This window comes from Aquarana catesbeiana, linkage group LG02, assembly GCF_042186555.1.
Source record: "Aquarana catesbeiana isolate 2022-GZ linkage group LG02, ASM4218655v1, whole genome shotgun sequence".
Lineage (NCBI taxonomy): Eukaryota > Metazoa > Chordata > Amphibia > Anura > Ranidae > Aquarana > Aquarana catesbeiana.
This window is the reverse complement of record NC_133325.1, coordinates 220,891,990-220,919,213: the sequence shown is the minus strand read 5'-3', so window position 1 is coordinate 220,919,213 and position 27,224 is coordinate 220,891,990. Positions and strand designations below refer to the sequence as shown.

At 42.8% G+C, this 27,224-nt stretch overlaps 1 protein-coding gene across 1 annotated transcript in view; it reads right to left on the bottom strand.

The window, feature by feature from the left end:
• Nucleotides 1-27,224, bottom strand: part of TDRD3 (tudor domain containing 3) — a 467,037-nt gene that overhangs the window by 129,057 nt on the left and 310,756 nt on the right. Inside the window, exons 6-8 of the mRNA XM_073614239.1 lie at nucleotides 24,647-24,718; nucleotides 17,987-18,136; nucleotides 15,197-15,334 (exon numbers count right to left, since the gene is read on the bottom strand). Of these exons, the coding sequence (XP_073470340.1) occupies nucleotides 15,197-15,334; nucleotides 17,987-18,136; nucleotides 24,647-24,718 (360 nt within the window). The remainder of the gene's footprint in view (nucleotides 1-15,196; nucleotides 15,335-17,986; nucleotides 18,137-24,646; nucleotides 24,719-27,224) is intronic.

Here is a 27,224-nt window from a genome sequence, read left to right as displayed (position 1 = left end):
AATCATTTAAGCAATAATACTATCTAGTAACCCCTGTAGTTGTACAAAAACCTGAAATTTCATACTGTTCATCTTTAATTTCAATCTCTATAATTCACTACTGCAAGAATCTAGATAGACCTCACAGGCTAATTGAAGTGCACTGTAATTTTTTTTATACACGTACTTCCTGTGTTACCAATAACATTTAAATTTGGAGGCAGATTTATTCTGATTAGTGGCTGTGATAGTCTTCTTAATACTGATTTTTTTTCCCTATACCTTAGAAATACAGTAAAACCTTGGTTTGAGAGTAACTTGGTTTGAGAGCATTTTGCAAGACAAGCAAAATTTTAAAATAAATTTTGACTTGATATACAAGCGATATCTTGATATACAAGTAATGTCATGTCACAACTGAGTATAAAACAGAACAGAGGCACCTCTAATTGTAGCAATATGGTCACATTTAATGAAGGTACAACATTTAGCAAGTTGCATGGTTTCTGATTAAAACAGGCACATCTAAGTATGCAGGCATCTGGGGTAAAGCTTCCCACATAGACCGTCCTCTGCACCATCATCAACGTCATCCCTTCCACTTTGCGCTCCCCACGAGCGCTTCAAGCCTTGTTTTCAAATTGTTCTACTGCAGGGTAGACTTCCCGGTCACGATTGCAGACTGACAACGGTGAGAGCGAGCTGTGCGGAGGACGGTCTATGTGGACAGCTATACCCCAGATACCTGCATACTTAGATGTGCCTCTTTTATTCATCAACCCTGTGAGTTGCTAAATGTTGTACCTTCATGAAATTTAACCATATTACTACACTTAGAGGCGCCTCTCTTCTCTTTTATACTCTGTAGGTTCTGCTGGATTTTGCTTCTAATCTCCTTGTGTAGGCTGCCATTTGTGGATGGACATTGTATGGTTACACAACTTAGCACATTGCTATAATCTTTTTATATGGACTAAACTGAAGGACTTATGAATAAATGGTTATGTAATGAATCATCTGAGTTTCCATTGTTTCTTATTGGATTACAAGCATGTTCCTGGAACAAATTATGCTCGCATATCCAAGGTTTTACTGTAACTTGAAGCCTGCAATAGGTGTCTGGAAATTACCCTCCTTCACCAGTAGGTGATATCAGAAAATCAACAAATGAAACTTGCATTGACCGATGCAGTACAGCAATGCCTGCTTAAAAGACTGAAGTACTAAGAATGTATAATGTGTTTGGAATATACATTTTAGGGCACGATATTCAGTTTTTATTGCATTGTACTTTTTAGAAAGCAATACTGTCATGCCTTCTTTAACCACTTCAGCCCCGGAAGGATTTACCCCCTTCCTGACCAGAGCACTTTTTACAATTTGGCACTGCGTCGCTTTAACTGCTAATTGCGCGGTCATGCAATGCTGTACCCAAACGAAATTTGCGTCCTTTTCTTCCCACAAATAGAGCTTTCTTTTGATGGTATTTGATCACCTCTGCCGTTTTTATTTTTAGCGCTATACACGGAAAAAGACCGAAAATTTTGAAAAAAAAATGTCAATAAGTGCATATTTATTGGTTTGCGCAAAAGTTATAGCGCCTACAAACTAGGGTACATTTTCTGGAATTTACACAGCCTTTAATTTATGACTGCCTATGTCGTTTCTTGAGGTGCTAAAATGGCAGGGCAGTACAAAACCCCCACAAATGACCCAATTTTGGAAAGTAGACACCCCAAGGAAATTGCTGAGAGGCATGTTGAGCCCATTGAATATTCATTTTTTTGTCCCAAGTGATTGAATAATGACAAAAAAAAAAAAAAAAAATTACAAAAAGTTGCCACTAAATGATATATTGCTCACACAGGCCATGGGCATATGTGGAATTGCACCCCAAAATACATTTAGCTGCTTCTCCTGAGTACAGGGATACCACATGTGTGGGACTTTTTGGGAGCCTAGCCGCGTACGGGGCCCCGAAAACCAATCACTGCCTTCAGGATTTCTAAGGGCGTACATTTTTGATTTTACTCCTCACTACCTATCACAGTTTTGAATGCCATAAAATGCCCAGATGGCATAAACCCCCCCCCCCCCCCCAAATGACCCCATTTTGGAAAGTAGACACCCCAAGCTATTTGCTGAAAGGCATGTTGAGTCCATGGAATGTTTTATATTTTGACACAAGTTGCGGGAAAGTGACAAATTTTTTTTTTTTTTTTTGCACAAAGTTGTCACTAAATGATATATTGCTCACACAGGCCATGGGCATATGTGGAATTGCACCCCAAAATACATTTAGCTGCTTCTCCTGAGTATGGGGATACCACATGTGTGGGACTTTTTGGGAGCCTAGCCGCGTACGGGGCCCCGAAAACCAATCACCGCCTTCAGGATTTCTAAGGGCGTGAATTTTTGATTTCACTCTTCACTGCCTATCAGTTTCGGAGGCCATGGAATGCCCAGGTGGCACAAACCCCCCCCCCAAATGACCCCATTTTGGAAAGTAGACACCCCAAGCTATTTGCTGAGAGGCATGGTGAGTATTTTGCAGCTCTCATTTGTTTTTGAAAATAAAGAAAGACAAGAAAAAAAAATATTTTTTTTTTCTTTTTTCAATTTTCAAAACTTTGTGACAAAAAGTGAGGTCTGCAAAATACTCACTATACCTCTCAGCAAATAGCTTGGGATGTCTACTTTCCAAAATGGGGTCATTTGGGGTTTTTTTTTTGCCACCTGGGCATTCCATGGCCTCTGAAACTGTGATAGGCAGTGAAGAGTGAAATCAAAAATTTACCCCCTTAGAAAGCCTGAAGGCGGTGCTTGGTTTTCGGGGTCCCGTGCGCGGCTAGGCTCCCAAAAAGTCCCACACATGTGGTATCCCCGTACTCAGGAGAAGCAACAGAATGTATTTTGGGGTGTAATTTTACATATTCCCATGGCATGTTTGAGCAATATATCATTTAGTAACAACTTTGTGCAAAAAAAAAAAAAAATTGTCTCTTTCCCGCAACTTGTGTCACAATATAAAATATTCCATGGACTCGACATGCCTCTCAGCAAATAGCTTGGGGTGTCTACTTTCCAAAATGGGGTCATTTGGGGGGGTTTTGAACTGTCCTGGCATTTTATGCACAACATTTAGAAGCTTATGTCACACATCACACACTCTTCTAACCACTTGAAGACAAAGCCCTTTCTGACACTTTTTGATTACATGAAAAAATTATTTTTTTTTGCAAGAAAATTACTTTGAACCCCCACACATTATATATTGTTTTAAAGCAAATGCCCTACAGATTAAAATTGTGGGCGTTTCATTTTTTTTTTTCTCACAGTATTTGCGCAGCGATTTTTCAAACGCATTTTTTGGGGAAAAAACACACTTTTTTTAAATTTTAATGCACTAAAACACACTATATTGCCCAAATGTTTGATGAAATAAAAAAGATGATCTTAGGCCGAGTACATGGATACCAAACATGACATACTTTAAAATTGCGCACAAACGTGCAGTGGCGACAAACTAAATACATTTTTAAAAGCCTTTACAGGTTACCACTTTAGATTTACAGAGGAGGTCTACTGCTAAAATTACTGCCCTCGATCTGACCTTCGCGGTGATACCTCACATGCATGGTGCAATTGCTGTTTACATTTGACGCCAGACCGACGCTTGGGTTCGCCTTAGCGCGAGAGCAGGGGGGACAGGGGTGCTTTTTTTTTTTTTTTTTTTTCTTCATTATTTTTTTGCTTTTTTATCTTATTTTTAAACTGTTCCTTTCATATTTTTTTTTTTTAAATAATTTTTATTGTTATCTCAGGGAATGTAAATATCCCCTATCATAGCAATAGGTGGTGACAGGTACTCTTTTTTGAAAAAATTGGGGTCTATTAGACCCTAGATTTCTCCTCTGCCCTCAAAGCATCTGACCACACCAAGATCGGTGTGATAAAATGCTTTCCCAATTTCCCAATGGCGCTGTTTACATCCGACAAAATCTAAGTCATAAAATGCTCGTAGCTTCCGGTTTCTTAGGCCATAGAGATGTTTGGAGCCACTCTGGTCTCTGATCAGCTCTATGGTCAGCTGGCTGAATCACCGGCTGCATTCTCAGGTTCCCTGTTGAGACAGGAGAGCCAGAGAAAAACACGGAAGACGGTGGGGGGGGGGGGGGCATTCCCTCCCACTGCTTGTAAAAGCAGTCTAGAGGCTAATTAGCCGCTAGGATTGCTTTTACATGAAAGCCGACCGCTGGCTGAAAAGAATGATACCAAGATGATACCTAAACCTGCAGGCATCATTCTGGTATAACCACTCAAAGTCGTGAATGGCGTACCTGAAGACAAAAAAATGGTTAACAATAAAGCACAGTAAACGGTAAAGTATAAAAAATTGCAGACCTGAAAAACAAACATGATAAAACATAATAACAATAAAACATTGCAGAATAGAATACAGTAAAAAAGAGCAGAACAATAGAGAGAGAATAGAGAGAGAGAGAACAATAAAACGACAACTATTTTTTTTTATTTTATATTTTTGTATGTGTTTTTTTTTTTGTTTTTTACACTTTTTTTTGTAACTAACTTTTATAACTGTAACCGGTTCCAGGTTCGGGTCTCTCAAAATGTGATGGCATCTTGGGAGACCCTGTGAAAGTGTGCCTAGTCTGTGCAGTGCTGTACCCTACGCTAATACTCAACTAGTGTATGGTAGCGTTCAAAACATTCACCAATGCAAAGACCAGGACTGTCAGGACAGGAGGGACAATAATAGCGGGTGTCACGCCTATATCTGCGCTTGCTGCAGACACAACATCTTTTTTGGGGGGGTTCGTTGGGTAGGGGTACTCGGGAGGACATAAAAATGCCTCTCATGCAGCCGACTGCATTTGGTTGGGGATGTGAATGGGGGAAGTACGGGTGCTGCAGAAGTGGTGGGTTCCCAATTAGGATTGGCGAATGCAGCAGGAAGGGCATTATGGGCACGACGGGCCTGTGTTTGTCTTTTTGGTGGCAGCGGGACACTACTTGTGCTTGCCACCTCACCAGCTTGAACTGCACTTATGGGACTCGCCACGTCACCAAGTGTTACTGCAGTGCTGGTTTGACTACGATGGGGGTGTGCTGGGCCACTGGTGCTTGCCAGTTCACCAAAACGCTATAAAAAAAACTGTTAGCGATCGCAGGGATCAGGCCTGACTCTGCGAACGCTGCAGTTATGCGTTTAGTGTTTTGTAAGTGACAGTGATCGATCGATACTGCACTTGGGTGGGCTGGGCCGGGCTGGGCGGAGGGGCAAAACGCAGGTGCTAGCAGGTATCTGGGCTGATCCCGCTAACACTGCGTTTTTGGGAACCCTAAACTGCTGGGGACGCTAGTATAGATCTGATCGGATCAGGTATTGATCTGATCAGATACTATACCACTAAGGGAGGTGTACGGTGCGTGCGTGGGTGTTAGCGGTACTGGCGCTAAACTGACGCTGCCTGGGGCTGGTGCTTGCCAGTTCACCAAAACGCTACCAAAAAAACTGTTAGTGATCGCAGGGATCAGGCCTGACTCTGCGAACGCTGCAGTTATGCGTTTAGCGTTTTGTAAGTGACAGTGATCGATCGATACTGCACTTGGGTGGGCTGGGCTGGGCGGAGGGGCAAAACGCAGGTGCTAGCAGGTATCTGGGCTGATCCTGCTAACACTGCGTTTTTGGGAACCCTAAACTGCTGGGGACGCTAGTATAGATCTGATCAGATCAGATATTGATCCGTACAGATACTATACCACTAAGGGAGGCGTATGCTGCGTGCGTGGGTGTTAGCGGTACTGGCGCTAATCTGACGCTGCCTGGGGCGACGCATATCACCGCCGGGCGATCAGGGGGCTAAACCTTTATTCGGTAATAAACGGCGGGTGCCCTGACACTATGAAAAATAAACCAACTAACCAGCGTCACCCGTAACGGTTATACGGTGATCAGTGGTGAAAGGGTTAACTAGGGGGCAATCAAGGGGTTAAAACATTTATTAGGTAGTATATGGGGGTCCCTGTCGCTATAAAACGCTGACGGCGAACCTAAATATTTACGTTCCTAACCAGCGTCATCAGCGACACTAATACAGCGATCAGAAAAATGATCGCTTAGTGACACTGGTGACAGGGGGTGATCAAGGGGTTAAAACTTTATTAGGGGGGGTTAGGGGGGTACCCTAGACCTAAAGGGGGGTAACACTCACTGTCCTACCACAGTAACTGTCACTAACTGACACCCTGCAGTAATCAGAAAAAAAAAAAAAAAAAATACTGCTTGGTGTCAGTGTTACAGGGAGGGGGGAGAGGTGATTGGGGGGGGATCGGGGGGCGATCGGGGGGGGGATCGGGGGTGTTTTGTGTGCCTGGCATGTTCTACTGTGTGTGTGTGAGTGTTGGTGCACTTACATGTCTTCTCTCCTCGGCGCTAGAACGGAAACTGCCGAGCCGAGGAGAGATGACATCACATCCTCTGCCTGTGTGTACTATACACAGGCAGGGGATGTTCCTCATTGGCTGGGAGCGATCGCGAGGGGGGGGCCACGATCGGATGGTCTCCCCCTCGTCTCTCATCGCTCCTAGCCAAATGCCGACCGCTGCTGGCACCGGGGGGGGGGGGTCCGATCGGACCTCCCGCCCGCGGGAAGGCAATCACGTATGGGCCGGGCTGGGCGGAGGGGCAAAACGCACGTATGGGTACGTGATTTTGCCTGCCCGTGCCATTCTGCTCACGTATATAGACGTGAGGCAGTCGGCAAGTGGTTAATAAGACTTGTGATTTTCCTGTTGACTCTCTGATTTAATTAGATTGCTCTATGCTGCCATCTAGTGACCATTTTGCATAACTGCGCTATATCTATTTCATGTAGTCATTTAGTATAGCTGGTTAGATTTGGTACATGCTAGCCTCCGTACTTTCAATCCCATCAGGCCTTGCATCAGCTTCCTCCTTTTCATCTTTTCTTACCATGGAAGCATACACATCTGCTGCTAAGCTCTACGTTAGTCATCCGGATTCATCTTCGGTATGTTTATTAATTGTATCTTCAGCTAGATAGATAGATAGGGAGGCACTAATTGTATGATCTTTATTAATCGCATTTTGTCTGTATCTGTTACAGTTTTTCTCTATCTTGTATCAATAAAAGTTCAAAAGGATTCTGCGCCTACTGGAATGCATTGGTATGAGAGGAGTTAACAGTGTGCCCGAATACACCTCAGTCACGTGTAGTGAGGGGCATAAAAGTAAAACAAAGGTTTCTAAGCACGGCTGGCATACAGAACAGCAGCAAAGCAAAGGCTTCTAAGCACAGCTATCATACAGAACACCAGTAATACAGCAGTGTTATCAGCTTCCATATAGCCGGACACCATGTCACAGACAGTCAGAGCACTTCACAACAAGGTCAGAAGTTTACTCCATGAGCACAAGGAGGTCAGTGAAAAGCGAAACAATTGCCATTGCCCACGTAAAGGCAGAATCTGCAAAAGTAAAGCTGACTTTGCGGCAAAGGAGGCCAAAATAAAAGCTGCATTTGCCTAAAAAGAAATAAAAGCTGCATTTGCCGAGATGCAACTTAAATTAGAAAAGTTACGTATGGAAACTGCATTGGAGGAACTAGCTGAAGAGAAGGAGTCTGCGGCTGCTGCGGCCGAGGCAGACATCTTAGAAGAACTTGCAAAGCCCACAAGTGAGCGGCTCAGCAACGTACTTGAAAGAAAATCCGTTCCTGACGACGGTACAGAGCGTACCTCAAAATATGTGCGGCGACACGCCGAACCAGACAACTGCCCACTTACAGCACTGAGAGCGGAATCAACCCCTGCCATTCACAGGCCTTACGTCAAGCAAGAAAGTAAACCCGCACTCAGTCAGTTTTCAGCACATTCTGCAGCCAGGCTATCAAAACACTACGTCACAGTTGACCAAATTGAAAATGAAGAACGACGGGTTAAAAGACACAGCGACTGTATCTCTGATGACCGCAAATACCCACCAAGTTCCTGGCACAACAGAGCGCCCCCTGGCTACTCACACAACGATCAAGGTATGTCAGATTTCTTCAAGTTCTTAGCACGACGTGAACTGTTAGCAAAGGGACTTGCAAAGTTTAACGATCGCCCTGAAAGTTATAGAGCATGGCGTTCGTCCTTCAGAAATGCAACTAGAGACCTTGAGCTAAAAGCAAGTGAAGAAGCCGATCTCTTAGTCAATTGGCTAGGGAATGAGTCGTCAGAGCATGCAAGGAGAATCAGAGACATTAACATTAATTACCCAACCAGAGGGCTGAGCATGATAAGGGAAAGGGTCGATGAATGTTACGGTTCCCCAGAAGTTATAGAAAACTCTCTTTTTAAGAGAATAGAGGACTTTTCCAGGATTCCTAACAAAGGCTACCAGAAGCTGAGAGAATTGAGTGACCTAGTGACAGAACTCCAAATAGCCAAAGCAGAAGGAGACTTGCCAGGCCTTGCCTTTCTGGACACAGCCCGTGGCGTTAACTCTATAGTGCAAAAGCTACCTTACAGCCTTCAAGAAACCTGGATTTCACGAGGCTCCAAATACAAGCAAAAGCACAACGTCCCCTTCCCACCATTCTCTTATTTTGTGGACTTTATTCGCTATCAAGCAAAGGTTAAAAATGATCCTAGTTTTGACATCTCATCATCTGACTCTGCTCACCCTAGGTCAAGTAAGCCTGCTCTAACCCGCAACTTCAAAGACGCACCTGTTGCAGTATGCAAAACAAGTGTATCTCCAGCACAGGATCCAAGCAGAGAGTGTCCTCTTCACAAGAAGCCTCATTCGTTGTCAATGTGCAGAGGTTTTACAGAAAAGACTCTCCAAGATCGCAGAACCTTCTTTAAGGAAAACAGACTTTGTTACAGGTGCTGCGCATCAACTTCTCACCGTGGGAAAGACTGTAAGGTGAGCATCAACTGCTCTGAGTGCAACAGCTCAGAGCACAACACAGCTCTACATCCAGGGCCAGCGCCATGGACTCTTACCCCCTCACCCACAGTGGAAGAGCACGGCGGGGAGCAACAAGACACAGTACCTCCTGTAGTTACACCCCGATGCACCCAAGTCTGTGGAGAAGGTCTGTCTAACAAATCCTGCTCTAAGATTTGTCTTGTCACAGTTTACCCCACAGGTCGCAGAGAAAAAGCAGTGAAGCTATACGTGACCATGGACGATCAAAGCAACAGATCACTAGCCAGCTCAGCCTTCTTTGACACTTTCAAAATCATGGATGCCGGCTCTTCATACTTACTTAAGACTTGTACAGGGGTAAGTGAAGAAACTGGGAGAAGAGCCATTGGTTACCAAATCGAATCCTTTGATGGTCAGACAACCCTGCCTCTGCCAACTCTAATCGAGTGCAATCAGTTCCCAACGGATAGAGAGGAGATCCCTACACCAGAGGTGGCACTTCATCACGGACATCTGAGGGGCATAGCACATCTCATCCCTGAACTGGATCCCCAGGCCGAGATAGTGCTACTCCTTGGGAGGGACATCATCAGAGTTCACAAGGTGAGAAAACAAATCAGTGGTCCTCACAACTCCCCTTATGCCCAGAAACTAGATCTAGGATGGGTCATCATAGGCAACGTATGCCTAGGGAGTGTTCACAAACCAACCAGCGTGAACTCTCTCTTTACAAAGACACTAGAAGGCGGGCGTCCATCCCTATTTCAGCCTTGCACCAACAGATTCCTTGTAAGAGAGAAGCCTGCCAGTGTAATTCATTCCAGCCCTTACACCGCTAATCTTCTTTGTCATGAAGACAGAGATCATTTAGGGTGCTCAGTTTTCCAAAGGACTAAAGAAGATCACAAAATTGGCCCATCTATTGAAGATCATATCTTCTTGGAGATAATGAGACAGGGATTCTACAAAACCAACGAAAACAGCTGGGTGGCACCCCTGCCTTTCAAAGCGCAGAGACCCCGTCTTGCTAACAACAGAGAACAAGCTTTGAAACGCTTTTCTTCCCTCAGATCCAATTTTCAAAGAAAAACAGAAATGAAAGGGCATTTCTTCTCATTCATGAGTAAGATGTTTGAGGATGACCATGCTGAGATAGCCCCACCTCTAAAAGACAATGAAGAGTGCTGGTACCTACCAATCTTCGGTGTCTACCACCCCAATAAGCCAGGTAGTGTTTGACTCCAGCTCACGGCATCAAGGGGTCTCATTAAATGATGTCCTCCTAAAGGGACCAGATCTCAACAACACACTTCTTGGTGTTCTCATCAGATTCCGCAAAGAAGCAGTTGCCATAGTTGCAGACATTCAGCAAATGTTCCACAGCTTCCAAGTCAAGAAAGAACACAGGAACTTCTTGAGATTCCTATGGTTCAAAGACAATGACCCTACTAAAAACATTACAGAATACCGCATGAAAGTGCACGTTTTTGGTAACAGTCCATATCCTGCTGTTGCCATCTATGGACTTAAGCTATCTGCCCAAGAAGGTGAGAAAGACGTTACACAGTTTATTGAAAGAGACTTTTATGTAGATGATCGTCTGAAATCACTTTCTTCACCTGAAGCTGCAATAAGTCTACTCAAGAGGACTCAAAGCACGCTTGCCTCTTCAAATCTCAGACTGCATAAGATAACATCAAACAGCAAGGTCGTCATGGAGGCCTTCCCTTCCCAAGATTATGCCAGTGACTTCAAAGATCTGGACTTAGCTACAGACTCCCTTCCTATGCAACGCAGCCTAGGACTCAACTGGGACCTCAAGTCTGACACCCTTACCTTTCAGGTTGACCAAGAGACAAAGCCCTTCACACGGCGAGGTGTCTTATCCACCATCAACAGCCTGTATGATCCACTCGGGTTTGCAGCACCAATTACCATCCAAGGTAAGATTCTGCTTAGAGAGCTTACTGCAGACACATGTGATTGGGATTCTCCACTACCTTCTGAGAAAGAGACATTATGGGTAACATGGAGAGGTTCTTTAAAGATTTTATCCAACCTACACGTACATAGACCATACACCCACTTTCCTCCCACAAGGGTTCAGTCTACAAAGTTATGTGTATTCTGCGATGCTTCAGTTAAAGCAATAGGAGCAGTAACCTACCTCAAGTCAGTAGACATCGAGGGCCAAGTTCATATTGGGTTTGTTATGGGCAAAGCCAAGCTAGCACTATGTCCTGAAACCACCATTCCAAGATTGGAACGGTGTGCTGCTGTACTAGCAGTAGAAATAGCAGAACTTATTACATCTGAGATGGATCTAGAACTCGAGGACACAGAGTTTTACACAGACAGCAAGGTAGTGTTGGGTTACATTTACAACGAAAGTAGGAGATTCTATGTCTATGTACACAACAGAGTCCTAAGGAAGCTCCTTGCTCCTCCCACCACCCGCAGGAAGTGGACACAGCCCACCCAGTGGCATTATGTCTCAACTGATCATAACCCAGCAGATCATGCTACAAGGTCTGTACCAGCATCCCGTCTCAAAGACACTACATGGCTCACAGGACCACCCTTCCTGTACAATTCAGTGCCTACCACTCCAGTAAGGGAGACATATGTACTGCTAGAACCTGAATCTGACTCCGATATCTGTCCTCAGGTTTCCACACTACATACAACAATTTCTAACCAACTGTTGGGATCCAAGCGCTTCCTCAAATTCTCCACTTGGAAGTCCTTACAAAGAGCTACTGCTTGCTTGGTTCACATAGCCAGATCCTTTAAACGTACCCCAAGTTATTTCAAAGGTTAGCATTACTGCCACAAACCATATACAGTAGATGAACTCACAGAAGCAAAAAATGTAATCATCCGCTGTGTCCAACAAGAGACTTATGCAGTAACACTAGAATGTCTTCAAAATCGCAAGAACATTCCAAAGAACTGTCCTCTAAGGAAACTCAACTCCTTTATAGACAATGAAGGACTGTTAAGAGTTGGAGGACGTATTTCAAATGCAGGACTTGATAGTGGTGAAAGTAATCCTATCATAATACCAAACAACCATGTTGCGTCTTTACTTGTGGAATTCTACCACACACAGATAAAACACCAAGGACGTTTGTTCACCGAAGGAGCCTTGCGTGCAGCTGGACTCTGGATAGTGGGAGCCAAGAGACTTGTGAGTAAAACCATTTTCAAATGTATCACCTGTCGTAAGCTTCGTGGTATGTTTCAAACCCAGAAAATGGCCAACCTTCCTGCAGACCGACCCAGTACAGAACCCCCTTTCACAAACGTCGGCCTTGACGTGTTTGGGCCTTGGGCTGTCATCACACGACAAACCAGAGGAGGCAGTGCCAACAGCAAACGTTGGGCTGTCAGGTTTACTTGTATGTGCATTAGAGTTGTACACATAGAAGTAACTGAGTCCTTATACACATCCAGCTTTATCATTGCCCTGAGACAATTCATCTCTATTAGAGGCCCTGTCAAACGCATACGCTCTGATAGAGGAACCAACTTTGTTGGAGCTTGCAAAGAATTGAATATCACTTCAAACCTCGACACAGAACGTGTAGAGAGATACCTTTCAGAACAGGGTTGTACATGGACATTTAACCCCCCACACTCTTCTCACATGGGAGGTGCCTGGGAGGGTATGATTGGTATTGCTCGAAGAATCCTAGATTCAATGTTTCTACATTTGGGAACTTCAAAACTCACACATGAGACTCTGACAAACTTCATGGCTGAAGTATCAGCTGTAATGAATGCCAGACCTTTGACATCTATACCTAATGATCCCAAAGATCCTTTCTTGCTTACACCTTCCACTTTGCTCACTCAGAAAGTTGAGGTGATCACAGCTCCTTCAGTCAATCTAGACACAAAGGACTTATACAGATGTCAATGGAAAAGAGTACAAGTGTTAGCTGACACCTTTTGGAACAAGTGGAAGAAACAATACTTGTCTAATCTACAGACCAGGAACAAGTGGCAAGACAGCAAACCCAACTTACAGCCTGGCGCCATTGTTCTCATGAAAGACTCTCAATCCAAGAGAAACGAGTGGCCTTTGGGTTTGATAACCCAAGTGTTTCCCAGTGAAGATGGAAACATTAGGAAAGTTGAGCTCAAAGTCATTAGGCAAGGCCAGCCTAAACTTTTCCTCAGACATGTTTTTGAACTTATTTTGTTACTCTCCTCCGGAGTGTCATGATGTGTGGTATCCGTGGGAAACCAAGCAGGGAGTGTCATGCCTTCTTTAATAAGGCTTGTGATTTTCCTATTGACTCTCTGATTTAATTAGATTGCTCTATGCTGCCATCTAGTGACCATTTTGCATAACTGCGCTATATCTATTTCATGTCATTTAGTATAGCTGGTTAGATTTGGTACATGCTAGCCTCCGTACTTTCAATCCCATCAGGCCTTGCATCAGCTTCCTCCTTTTCATCTTTTCTTACCATAGAAGCATACACATCTGCTGCTAAGCTCTACGTTAGTCATCCGGATTCATCTTCGGTATGTTTATTAATTGTATCTTCAGCTAGATAGATAGATAGGGAGGTACTAATTGTATGATCTTTATTAATCGCATTTTGTCTGTATCTGTTACAGTTTTTCTCTATCTTGTATCAATAAAAGTTCAAAAGGATTCTGCGCCTACTGGAATGCATTGGTATGAGAGGAGTTAACAGTGTGCCCGAATACACCTCAGTCACGTGTAGTGAGGGGCATAACAAATACTATACTTAACAGTATTAGCATTTAGCATCTGGTGAGTTTGTTCTTTTCTCCCACAGGAGTGTTGGTGGAGCACGGACAATTAAGATCACCTATTACTGCACAAATTAGCGCTGTCCTTTTATATTTTGTTTTTGTATTTATTTATGGGTGATTTGTTCACTTGAAAAAGGGGCAGCTTTTTCTTGATTTCACTTGAAAAATTTTTGTTGGCACCATCACTTGTTAAATTATATCCATTACATATGCGTTCGCTTCTGCACACGAGCACAAAGGGACAATGTGCTTTATTTATTTTTTTTTACTTTTTATTTTTACACTGTCCCTTTATTTATTTTGATCACATTTAATCCTATTACAAGAAATGTAAACAATTCCTTGTAATATAAATAAGCATGACAGGTCCTCTTTATTGAGAGATCTCAGATCTCTCATTTACCCTTAAAAGCAAGACACTTTGACTATAAGAAAAAAAATTAATCCCTTTAAGCCCGAGAGGAAGTGGAAGAGGAAGTGACTTCAGACGTCGCTCCGGTTCTCCAAGGGCATATGGCTGAGTGGGGGCTCAGCGCTATGCCCTTCCCGCCTCCTCTAAAAATTATCCTGTGGCGAATCTGCCGCTGGGACCACTTTTATCCGACGCAGAATCACCAACAGTACAAAATAATACCAGGGTTATGGCACCTAGCTGCTGCCATAACAAAGGTATTTAACGTCAAAGTAATGACGTATATGTACTGTGGGCGGTTGGGAAAGTGGTTAATGCATTCTATGCATGAAGGTCAAATACTACACCTTCTGCATGCAGTCCACCCCCCCCCCAGCCCCACCTTATACTTATCTGAGCTCGATCTCGATCCAGCGATGGGCACAAGAGCAGAGGCTCTCTTTGCTCTCTCCCTCCTAATTGGCTCTGACACATGGCTCCTGCTGCTGTCAATAACAGCCAGTGGCAGGGAGTGGGGGCGGGGCAAAGTCCCGCTGTCGGTGTCAACAGATGCAAACAGTGGGACTCGGGAGCGAGCCCGCACAAGTGCCCCCATAGCAAGTGGCTTGCTATGGGGGCATGCGGGTGGTGGGAGGAGCAAGGAGCTGGCGGGGGATCCACGGAGATGAGGATCTGGACTGCTCTGTGCAAAACCACTGCACAAAGCAGGTAAGTATTACATGTTTGTTATTTAAAAGAATAACATTTGTTTAGAATCACTAAGTTAATTTCACATATATGGCCCTAATAGCTCGTGGGAAAAAGCGCTCTCTAAATCTATTTGTACTAGTTTTTTTATTCCTAGATCCTCTGCCCAACTGTAATAATTCAAAAGAGTAAATAAGTGAAATGAAGTGGGGGTAACGAAAGATATGGAAATAAAGCGTGTGGAGAGAGAGACAGAGTGAGTGTGTGAGTTTGGGGAATATAAGTGACAGAGGAGAAATTGTATTTGCTTTTGTTCACGATGTTGTTATGCAATTCTTTGTTTTCCAGTTAAAGCTTACCAGCTCACGATACACTCCTTCTGATCTGCTTTCACTTCTGATTATTCTCTCTTTCTGGAACACTTCCCTGTTACGACTCCCTCCAGCACCTGTATTGAGATTGCTTCCAGCAATACCACCTCCTCCAAACGTCTTGGTCTAGAGATAAGAAAGGCTGTGTTAAAAAGAAAAACTCCTTTCTAATCTCATCCTAAAGATTAAGTCATTACACAGGATGCAACAAATCCACAAGAGCTTCATTTTTTATTATTGAGCTGTACCTACTGATAAATAATATGTTAATTTCCAAAAAACTGAACAATAATCCACTCATTGGCTGCTTCTTTCTTGTCAATGTTTCAAGCCGTAAAAATAAGTTATATAATGTTCATGTTTATGTGCTACTCTGAACTGAATCATAACAATAAAGGCAAATGGAAAACCATATAGCGGGATATAAAATAACACGAGCATTAAACTAGCTAAGTTCCAAAGATTTTACACCGAGTTCAAGTTTCTGCAGTTTCCTGTGGAGGATAAAAGTCAGCAGCATCCAAAGACTCCAGAAAATGTGATCGTTATGTCAATCAGCTTCCAGCAAGCTAATCAGGATACTGATGCACACATTATTAAGACTTATTTATAGAAAACAAGATGGGGTTTTGGCATCCACAGCCAATAAAACAACATAAACAAACAAGAGCCTAGTTTATCAAGTAGTGCTCTCTGTTGGACTGCTGATTCAGAATAATCCTTAAACAGGTGATTAATCCTAAAATCAGCAAAGTCTTTGGTGTTTAATAAAACATAAATATTTTACAAACGTTAGCTTGTGGGCTTTCACTGCACTGCAATCACTTATACGCCTGCAATATCTTATACAATAATTATTCATTTTTTAAAAAAAACAACAAAAACAATCTACAGCCAGCTGTACACAAACTGCTTTCCCTAACAGTTTATTAAACTTGTAAATTGTATCTTGTATAGTAAGAGGTTAGTATAACCGTTGGGACAGTAATCACAGTGATAGTTATGCTAAACTAAAGTGCGCATATTTTGAGAGTGAAAGGATTGTGAACTAAGGAAAACTTTTCAAGATAGCAGCTTAAGGGAAAGTAAACAAAAAATGTAAGTAAGGTTGGAAGCAGAACAATCCAGAACAGCCAATTGAAAAGTATCTTTAATTAGCCTAAGTAAACAATCCCCCAGAAAGCTGTAATCAAATAAATTGCAAATCGTCTCAACCTTTTTCCAGTCAAGGCGCCCTTGAAAAGTATTATCAGTCTCGGGGCATCCCAATTCTCAGGCTGGGTTCACGGTACTGCGTCTCGAGGAACGTGTACAAAACTTTGCGTGTTCCTGATACGTAGACAAACATGCTGCTCTTTATGGTATCCACACACATTCTTAAAGATATCCCCACGCACTGGCAAACAGCAGTTTAAGTGTGGACCAATTTTAAAAAAAGGGTCAGGGGCTTCTTTCCATGTGTTTCTGAGGGTAGGGCAGCCCAATGAAATTAATAAACAGAATAAAACTAGGGGCAACCTCCAGTTCAAACAGTTGCCTGAAGGTCCTTACGCCCAAAACTGGCATCAGAAGAAGCCTAAACATCCACCTGGCAAAAATTTGAAAACAGGTGAAGAGAAGACCATGAGCAGGGGAGCTCACTGGTACCCACAAAATGGGAGTGTATTTTAACTATCTTTGATTGTATCAACTTTTTAAATAAAATATACTGCACAATAATTCATCTCTGGGTTTTTCTTTACTCATGTGAGTGAATGAGTTTCATCATAGTAACATCTATAAGCTGGGAGGCGTTTTCAAACTGTCCTAGAGAAGATCTGACATCACACATACTGGAGCTAATACATCAGGCTTGTAGGCTGCTGGTCGAACACACCCATCTGGTGAGTGTACATGTCACTTGGGCACATGGAGAAGCACTTTTCTAACTAAAAGATGAAAGAATTACTTCACAATTGTTATAATATCATGTTGATTTCTCTTGATCTAAGAATTTGGACTTGACAATTTTTTCCATCACTTGTTATATATTTTGAAATCAAAGAGATTGTTTATAATTATGCACTAAAAGGCTAGCGCCTGTCTTTTAATTTTTTTCAAGCTTTTTTTGTTTGCCAGTGTCGAAATCTTCTGAAGGCAGTAGTATAACCCATTTCTCTGAGATTAACAGAATACTGTGAAAAAAATAACCAAAGTTAAATTCAGAGGTGGCTCTCTTTGCCATCTTATCAGTAAAGATATTTAAAAAATGAATCAAATGTTGAAATCAAGTTTTAAAACACAATTTCTCTCTTTGCTTTATTTTTATAAGTAAAACCTATAATAGGCAAACAGTGGAGGTGTATCTGCTCACCTTTTATAGTACAATAGTATATCTCCAGTGACTGACCATTCTCAATGAAAAAAGGCTAGGACAGACTAGATTTTACAGGGGCTTTTCAACAAATTGCAAAATCGCTGTAAGCAATAAGAAGTGTTTCCAACTACTGGGTGTACTTCTTATTAGCACCTAGTGCAGTCTTAACTGGCCAAGCCCTTGCTTAAACATTGTATTAGCCATCCAATCAGAGGTGAAATCAGACCAGTTATTACTACCCAAGGTCAAGGTACTAGATAATAATCTGTTCATCTATAAAAATGTGTCTCATTTATACAGTTATAAGCTGAGAATCCATTATGAACATGGATTTCAATTAACAAATTCACAAAAAGTATAATAATTGCATTTCTAAGGAATGGGTAATATTAATGATGAAATAAAAAAAAAAAGTCTTAAACCTCTTTGCTTTTTGCCACTTCAGCAATAGCAGCTATTCTTTGTTTCTCAAACTCATCATTTTCTCCCACAGTTTTGGTGGCATTGGAGGCTTGCAGCGTTTTCCGGCTATCAAGTTCTTTGCTGTCTACTGAAGTAGCAGACGCAAGGCGCTAAAACAAGACATGGAAAACAGCAGTCAGCATTTAAGATCTATACACAGTTTATAGAACATACTATATCAGGTAAAAGACCCTGTAAGCACAAAAAACTTAAAAAAAATTATGTTCATAGGCTCAAACATGCATAAACAGCCAATAAAGTGATTGTAAAGGCTTGTTTTTTATTTTTCTTTAATAAACATATCATACTTACCTCCACTGTGCAGCTCGTTTTGCACAGAGTAGACTCGAACATCCTCTTCTGGGGTCCCTCTGCGGCTCCTCCCCGTATCAGATAACCCCCTAGGAGAAGTGCTCTCCCGGGGGGGGTTACCTTGCGGGTGTGCTCCCGAGTCAAGCATTTGCGTCCACAGACATGAATGCTGGACTCGGCCCCGTCCCCTTGCGCCCACGTCACCGGATTTGATTGAAAGCAGCGGGAGCCAATGGCTGCGCTGCTATGAATCTATCCAATCAAGAGCCAAGAACCCTGGGCAGAGGAAGAGCGCGTCAGGTAAATAAAATGGGGGGGGGGGGGAGCAGGGGAAAAAACACAAGAGTTTACAACCCCTTTAATTTACATTCACATCCAAAAATGTCTATACCACTATACAAGTATCATGGCATATAGAATAATATTTTGTGATTTGGATGTGTGTTTGAGTACAAAGTTACATAGCAGGTGAGGTTGAAAAAAGACACAAGTCCATCAAGTCCAACCTATGTGTGTGATTATATGTCAGTATTACATTGTATATCCCTGTATGTTCTGGTTGTTCAGGTGCTTATCTAATAGTTATTTGAAACTATCGATGCTCACCGCTGAGATCACCGCCTGTGGAAGGGAATGCCACATCCTTGCCGCTCTTACCGTAAAGAACCCTCTACGTAGTTTAAGGTTAAACCTCTTTTCTTCTAATTTTAATGAGTGGCACATGTCTTGTTAAACTCCCTTCCGCGAAAAAGTTTTATCCCTATTGTGGGGTCACCAGTACAGAATTTGTAAATTTAAATCATATCCCCTCTCAATTGCTCTTCTCCAGAGAGAATAAGTTCAGTGCTCGCAACCTTTCCTCATAACTAACATCCTCCAGACCCTTTATTAGCTTTGTTGCCCTTCTTTGTACGCGTCCATTTCCAGTACATCCTTCCTGAGGACTGGTGCCCAGAACTGGACAGCATACTCTAGGTTCGGCCGGACCAGAGTCTTGTAGAGCGGGAGAATTATCGTTTAATCTCTGGAGTTGATCCCCTTTTTAATGCATGCCAATATTCTGTTTACTTTGTTAGTAGCAGCTTGGCATTGCTGAGCCTATCATTTACTAAGACCCCCAGGTCCTTTTCCATCCTAGATTCCCCCAGAGGTTCTCCCCTCAGTTTATAGATTGCATTCATATTTTTGTACCCAAATGCATTATTTCACATTTTTCTACACTGAACCTCATTTGCCATGTAGTTGCCCACCCCATTAATCTGTTCAGATTTCCACATTCTGCGGAGAAGTTATTGCCCTGCTTAGCTTAGCATCGTCCGCAAATACAGAGATTGTGACTATTTGCCCCATCCTCCAGGTCGTATATGAACAAAATAAATAGGATTGGTCCCAGCACAGAACCCTGGGGGACCCCACTCCCCACCCCTGACCATTCTGAGTACTCCCCAATTATCACCACCCTCTGAACTCGCCCTTGTAGCCAGTTTTCAATCCATGTACTCACGATATGGTCCATGCCAACGGACCTTATTTTGTACAGTAAACGTTTATGGGGAACTGTGCAAATGCTTTTGCAAAATCCAGATACACCACGTCTACGGGCCTTCCTTTATCTAGATGGCAACTCACCTCCTCATAAAAGGTTAATAGATTGATTCATGAAGAATCATTCTTGTCAAACCAATGCTGATTACTGCTAATGATACAACTCTCATTACTAAAATCTTGTATATAGTCCCTTATCATTCCCTCCAAGAGCTTGCATACTATTGATGTTAGGCTAACTGGTCTGTAATTCCCAGGGATGTATTTTGGGCCCTTTTTAAATACTGGTGCTACATTGGCTTTTCTCTAATCCAGTGGTACCTTTCCAGTCAGTAGACTGTCAGTAAAAATTAAGAACAATGGTCTGGCAATTACTTGACTGAATTCCCTAAGTACCCTTGGATGCAAGCCATCTGGTCCCAGTGATTTATTAATGTTAAGTTTCCCAAGTCTACTTTTAATTCTGCCCTCTGTTAACCATGGAGGTGCTTCCAGTGATGTGTCATAAGGATAAACACTGTAGTTTTGGTTACTGAAGCCCACCGATTCCCTCGTGAAGACTGAGGAGAAGAATAAATTCAATACCTTCGCCATCTCTCCATCCTTTGTAACCAGATGTCCTTCCTCATTCTTTATGGGGCCAATATGGTCTGTCCTCCCTTTTTACTGTTTACATACTTAAAGAATTTCTTGGGATTTTTTTTGCTCTCTTCCACTATGTGTCTTTCGTGTTCTATCGTAGCCACCCTAATTGCACCTTTACATTTCTTGTTTCATTCTTTATAAAGTTTTTTTTGAAGGCCTTCTCCTTTGCTTTTATATGCGTTTTTACATTGGAGTTAAGCCATCGGGGACTTTTGTTCGCACTTTAAAATTTATTACCCAATGGGAAGCATTGGCTGATGCCCTCATTTAATATGCTCTTAAAGCAAACCCATCTATCCTCTGTGTTCTTTGTTCCTAAGATTTTTCCCAATTCATGCCTTCTAGCAAGGTTCATAGTTTAGGGAAGTTGGCTCTTTTGAAATTCAGTGTCTTTGTATTCCCCTTATGTTTCCTATTTGTGTTATTTATACTGAAGCCAATTGACCTGTGATCATTGTGTCCTAAAATGCCCTGTATTTCCACATCCGTGATCAGGTCTGTATTGTTGGTAATCAGTAGATCCAGGAACGCTTTATTTCTAGTTTGTGCGTCTACCATCTGAACCATGAAACTGTCCTGCAAGACATTTAGGAACTGGCGAGGCTAATGCCGCGTACACACGGCTGGACTTCCTGTCTGCATTTCCGACGGACTCAGATATAGAAGATGTTGTAAATCTTTCCGTCGGAAATGCCGACAGAGTTTAGCCCGTTGGCAAGTCCGCTCGTGTGTACGTAGCATTAGACAAATGCGTGGTTCCCTCGGCCCAGTCTATGTCTGGATAAATAAAATCCCCCATTATAACACTTCCCATCCTTGCTGCTAATCCAACTTGTGATAAGAGATCCATCTCCCCCTACTCCCTCAGGTTAGGGAGCCTATAGCATACTCCCAGTATTATTTTCCCCTTAACTTCATTCCTTTGGAGTTCTACCCATATGGATTCCACCTCCTCCCTAGCCCCTTTAGTGATGTTGTCTCTCACATTCACTTGTACATTATTCTTGATATATAGGCATACCCCTCCCCTTTTTTTACCCTCTCTATCCCTGCGATAAAGGGTATACCCTTGAATGGTTGTCAGCTAATCATGAGAGCTGTTGAACCAGGTCTCTGAAATTCCCACAAAATCCAAATCACTCTCGTACAACAGTATCTCTAGTTCACTCATCTTGTCCGCCGGGCTCCTGGCATTGGTGAACATGCCACGTAGTTTAGACTGGTCGCATACTATCCTCTTATTGGGTGTTCCGAGATTGCAACTAGGACTTGTTACTATACTTACCTTGGGTTTATGTGCTTTAGTCAACCTACCACTAATGCCCCCCAATACTACCCTCTGGAATATGTTCTGTGCTGACTAAGGATGAGCTCTGGCGCGTTCGCACACTCCACGCGCAGAGTCCGCCAGGAAGTCGGCATGGTGCTGCGCTAATCACAGGCAGAGAGACATTTCCCGATCTCTGCAGCCGCACATCGGGCAAATGTCTCACTGCCTGTAATTAGCGCAGCGCCGTGCCGACTTCCTGGCGGGCTCTGCACGTGGAGAGTGCGAACACGCCGGAGCTCATCCTTAGTGCTGACTATCTCTACCTCTGGGCCCTCCCCCCGTCGCCTAGTTAAAAAATCTCTCTAACTTTTTGGCCATCTTTACTCCCAGCTGATCTGCACCCTCCTCATTTAGGTGCAGTCCATCCTTTCTATAGTACTGGTGATCGACTGAGAAGTCGGCCCAGTGCTTCAGGAACTCAAACCCCTCCTTACTACACCAGCTCCTCGGCCACTTGTTTACTTCCCTAATCTCCCTCTGCCCTCTGGTGTGGCTCGATGTACCGTTAGTATTCCTGAGAATACTACCTGGAGGTCCTTTTCCTTAATTTAGCTCCCAAGTCCCTAAAATTGTTCTTTAGGATACCCCATCTGCCTCTGACTTTGTCATTGGTGCCAACGTGCACCATGACAGCCGGGTCTTCCCCAGCCCCTCCCAGTAATCTGTCCACCAGATCCGTGATGTGCCGAACCCGAGCGCCCGGTAGACAACATACAGTTCGGCACTTCAGGTCTTTCTTACAGATTGCCCTCTCTGTCCTTTTAAGAATTGAGTCCCCTGCTTCCAGAATCTGTCTTTCCTCCCCCCCCCCATTCTCACTAGGGAGTTCTTCCCCCGGCAGCTAGGAGAGTTCCTCAGCTCCAGCAGTGCTGGTCCCTGGCTGGTTTCACCAATGTCACTCAATGAAGTGTACTTATTAAGATGCTCAAGCCCTGGATCGGCCACCCTGGCACTTCCCCCTCTACCCTTCCTGACGGTCACCCATCTACTTTTTCCTAGTGCCTGCTCCTCTCTGTCTCCACCAGCCTATGTGCTGGCCCCTGCCGGCACCTGCCGTGTACGTTCCTGGCTCTCCTTTAGTATGGAGGGTCTTCTCAGTGCTGACAGTTGCTTCCCCAGATTCAGAACCTGGGCTTCCAGAGAAATGTGCTTACATTTTGCACAGCTGTATTCGCCCTCCATGCCGCAAGATGTACACCAAGTCACATCTCCACACCCACCGGGCATCGTACCTACTAATTTAATGAGGATTGGGGATTATACCTTGTCCAAATTACCTAACAACTAGCTTCCTGACACGAATACTCAACAAGACAATACACAGGTACTGAAAAAGACATTACACAGGTACTGAAAAAAGACATTACACAGGTACTCAAAAAGACATTACACAGGTACTCAAAAAAATATTACACAGGTACACAAAAAGACATTACACAGGTACTCGCTGACCAACGTGCACTCGCTGACAACGTGCACTCACTGACCACATTTAGTAAAATGTAATTTTTTTGGGGGGAAGTGGGTACCTACTTTTAACAGGTACTTCCTGCTTCAGTCGCTTGGCTGCTTAGGCGACTCCTCCTCTCCCCCTCCCTTTCTGCAATCTTCTGGGACACGTCACAGGTCCCAGAAGATTGCCTGGCCACTAAGAGAGGGCAGTGCGCACCCAGCTGTGAAGCTGCAAGCTGTCACAGCCAGGTGCCCACAGTTGCAATTATGGCACCACGGAGAGGAGGGGGAGAGAAGCGAGGCTTCGGGTACCCACATCGCTGGACCATGGGACAGGTGAGTTTCTGTTTATTAAAAGTCAGCAGCTACACATTTTGTAGCTGCTGACTTTTAATAAACTGAAAAATGAATGTAACTCCGCCTTAAATGTAGGGCTGGATAAGCACATATATAGACAAGAACCATTAGTGTCCACAACTTTAAACTAGAAACATCCATTATACAAATACATGTTCTGTTTACCTATATGGTTTTGACTTTGTCAACTTTGCCTCCTAAAACCTAGATGTCCTTCTGTATTATATCAAGATGGAGGAACAATCCAAAACAAAAGTGTGTAGCCTTTCTTCTGACAGAAACTGCAAAAACTATGAGCTACACAACAAGGTGTATTGTGACTGAGGCTGATATAGTGGGGTTGAATCACTAAAGAAGATAAGACTGTTCACTTTGCAAAGTAAGGCTGGCTTCACATCTATGTGCTGCAGTAACAATGTTGACATGCATTGGCAGCCCAATCTAAATGAACGGGCTGCCTTAACGCAAAGCACATTCATGCATATAAAAACACACTTAGGGATTGATATGTAAAACATTCCATAGCAATTAAATCTGTTAAAGAACATGTACAGTGGTTCTGAGCATTTGGATCAAAAAACAATTGTAAATATTGTAGGTTATAAAGTATTATGTTTGAATGTAAATAATTGACTAAAAACAGAAAATACTGCAATTGGCCAATAAATGGAGCTGGGTATCAAAGGAATGTCCTATAATACTTAGGTCAATCTAGCGGCCAGATGCAGTATTTTCCCTTTTTGAACAGCACAGGCTAAAGCCAGTTTACATTTTTTTTAACCCCATTCATATAGAATGAGCGTACATGCACTTTCAATGGGTGAATGGTAAGTCAAATTCTTTATAAATCAACCCATTATGTGCAAGATGAATATTCAACTTGTATATTGAGAATTCTTGACTTTTTTATTAATCAACCCCCAATGAATTTTTTGCAGTTGCTTTATTAATGGTAGACAAAAACTGAAAAAAATACTACCTGCCCAAAAGGCACAAATGGTGGAGGTCCTCCTTCTGTTCCAATATTGCTTCGATTGTGCTTAGATAAGCTCTGAAAAAAAAAGAAAGAAAGAAATGAAAACATAAATTTAGCAATGAACTAGAAGGTAAATTATTCTCATCAACTTAAAGGATAAGTTCACCTTTCTGAACATGTTCCATCTATATTTAGGGTGTAACATGTTCAGCATTTGCCCCTCTCCCCCCAATCCTCCCCCTTCTTTGTGACAGTGGGCTGGGGATCTTCTCCCCGCACCCACTGTTAATTCAAAAAGAGTTCAGCCATGCAGGGCTCCACCCACACAGCCACGTCATTCATTTACAGATCCCTGTGAATCAATCAACTACAAGTACAGTCAGCATTTGCTGATGGCTTTTAGTTCTCACAGAACTACCAGGGCTCTAATAAATGTTCTAGGTGGTTCACTGAGCTTCCGGTCATTCAGTAACTGCCTGCCCTGATCGGAGGTACAGGCACACAGCTACACAGACACCTGCGATCATTACACCTGCGATCTGCTGATTGTGGGTGCAATGCTTGCCAGGCTTCTAAAAAAAAAAAAAATAATAATAATAATAATATTATTAATAATAATAAATGCACATTTTTTTACCTGCAAAAAATATGCACTTATTATTTTTTTTGTAAAGGTGAACTTATCCTTTTAATATTTTAAACCTAGATTCAAAAAATCTTACAACACTAATGCACAAATCATGTGCTAATGTAAAATAAATCAAAATTTGTTATATTTTCTCTTTGTGTGGTGTGACCAACATACTGGAAAAAGCATGGATGTTTGCTTGATGCAAATTCATGGACTCATGGAATGATGTACATATTGGAAGTTTTAATATTAATTGCTCGAAGGGCTCATTCAGACAGTGTGCATTCGGGTCCATGCACCTGCTTTTGCACTGCTGCCAGATATTAACATATGGCTGCGTCTCAGCCACTGCATCCACTTCTATAGTATAGTGGAAAAGGGGCGTGTCAGGGGCTACTCCAAAATATTGCCCCATGACAACGAGAATGTTGAAGACTATCTCGGTACCCAGGGATTCAGACAAGGTAAATATACATTTATTGAGAAATAGGACGTAGATAAAAAACATTAAGTACAAAAGTACATATAATAGTTATTGCACACAGTTACAGGTGGTTCAAAAGAGAACAATTAAACCCCACAGGTATATGGGGATCACATATGTAGGTCCTGACGTAATCCTCTACATGTTTCGCAACTGAGTCGCTTCTTCAGGAGGAATTGACCATATACATCTACAGAAAAATACATAGTTTACCAGTGGAGGCCCAAAGGGGGTACCAGACGGCACAATTAGAGGCACCTAAAACGGGTAATCCCCCCACCCCCCCTCTGGTTTTCACCTCCCCTTTCCTCTCCTCTCGTCCCCCCCCTCCTTCCTCCCCCCCACTCTCTCCCTTCCCCCCCCGCCCACTCTCTTCCTCCCCCCCCCTTCCTTTCCTTCCCTCTTTTTCCCTCTTCCCCTTCCCCCATCCTTCCTCCCTTTTCCCTCCTCCCTCTTTTTGTTTCTGTGTTCCTGTCCACAGAATATTAGACCCATACTAGAATGCCCTATATATTTTTTTTAATTCCAGTTATTGCACCTTCTAGAGTCTCCCCTGTTTGCCGTGGGGGGATTACCTGTTTTGGGTGCCTCCAATTGTGCCATCTGGTGCCCCTTTTGGGCCTCCACTGGTTAGCTATGCCTGATCATAACACAACCTTATTTACTGTATTTTGCTTTTTCTTTATTGCCCTAAATACCTGTGATTATGTAATTATGAGATGGTATTGCTCTGTAGATTTATATGGTCAATTCCTCCTGAAGAAGCGGCTCAGTCACAAAACAGGTAGAGGATTACGTCAGGACCTACATCTGTATTCCCCATATACCTGTGGGGTTTAAGTGGTCCCTTTTGAACCACCTGTAACTGTATGCAATAACTATATGTACTTTTGTACTTAAATGTTTTTTTTATCCACGTCCTATTTCTCAATAAATTTATATTTTTTATACTTACTTTGTCTTGTCTGAATCCCTGGGTACCGAGATAGTCCTCAAGATTCTCGTTGCCATGGGGCAATAGTTTGGAGTAGCCCCTTTTTTTCACTATCCGAATACTAAGGATAATGGTACCCGCCCTTATTCCTTTAATTACCTAGTTTAAGAAAATACCATATATTTCACTTCTATAGTATGGCTACACATGGCTCGGGGCAGATGCAGACACAAAAAAAGGCTTATGAGCATAGCATGGGTGCCAGGCGCCCACCTCAATGAGTGCTAAATGTAAATTGTGTCCCTGTGTGACTGTATGGAGTGCTAATTTTGTTAAATAAATTACATTATTAAGATTTTAAGCTGGACTGCAAAGCTGCAAGCTTCAAAAAATGTTGGTCTATTACAAACCACAATCACAGCCTTTTCAACAAATTAATACCACCAGTAATATTAAACTTTAGCGCATAATAAATACAATTTTCAATGGAACCAACAAATGCTTTTATTCACCGTATGAATTTTATGGTTAT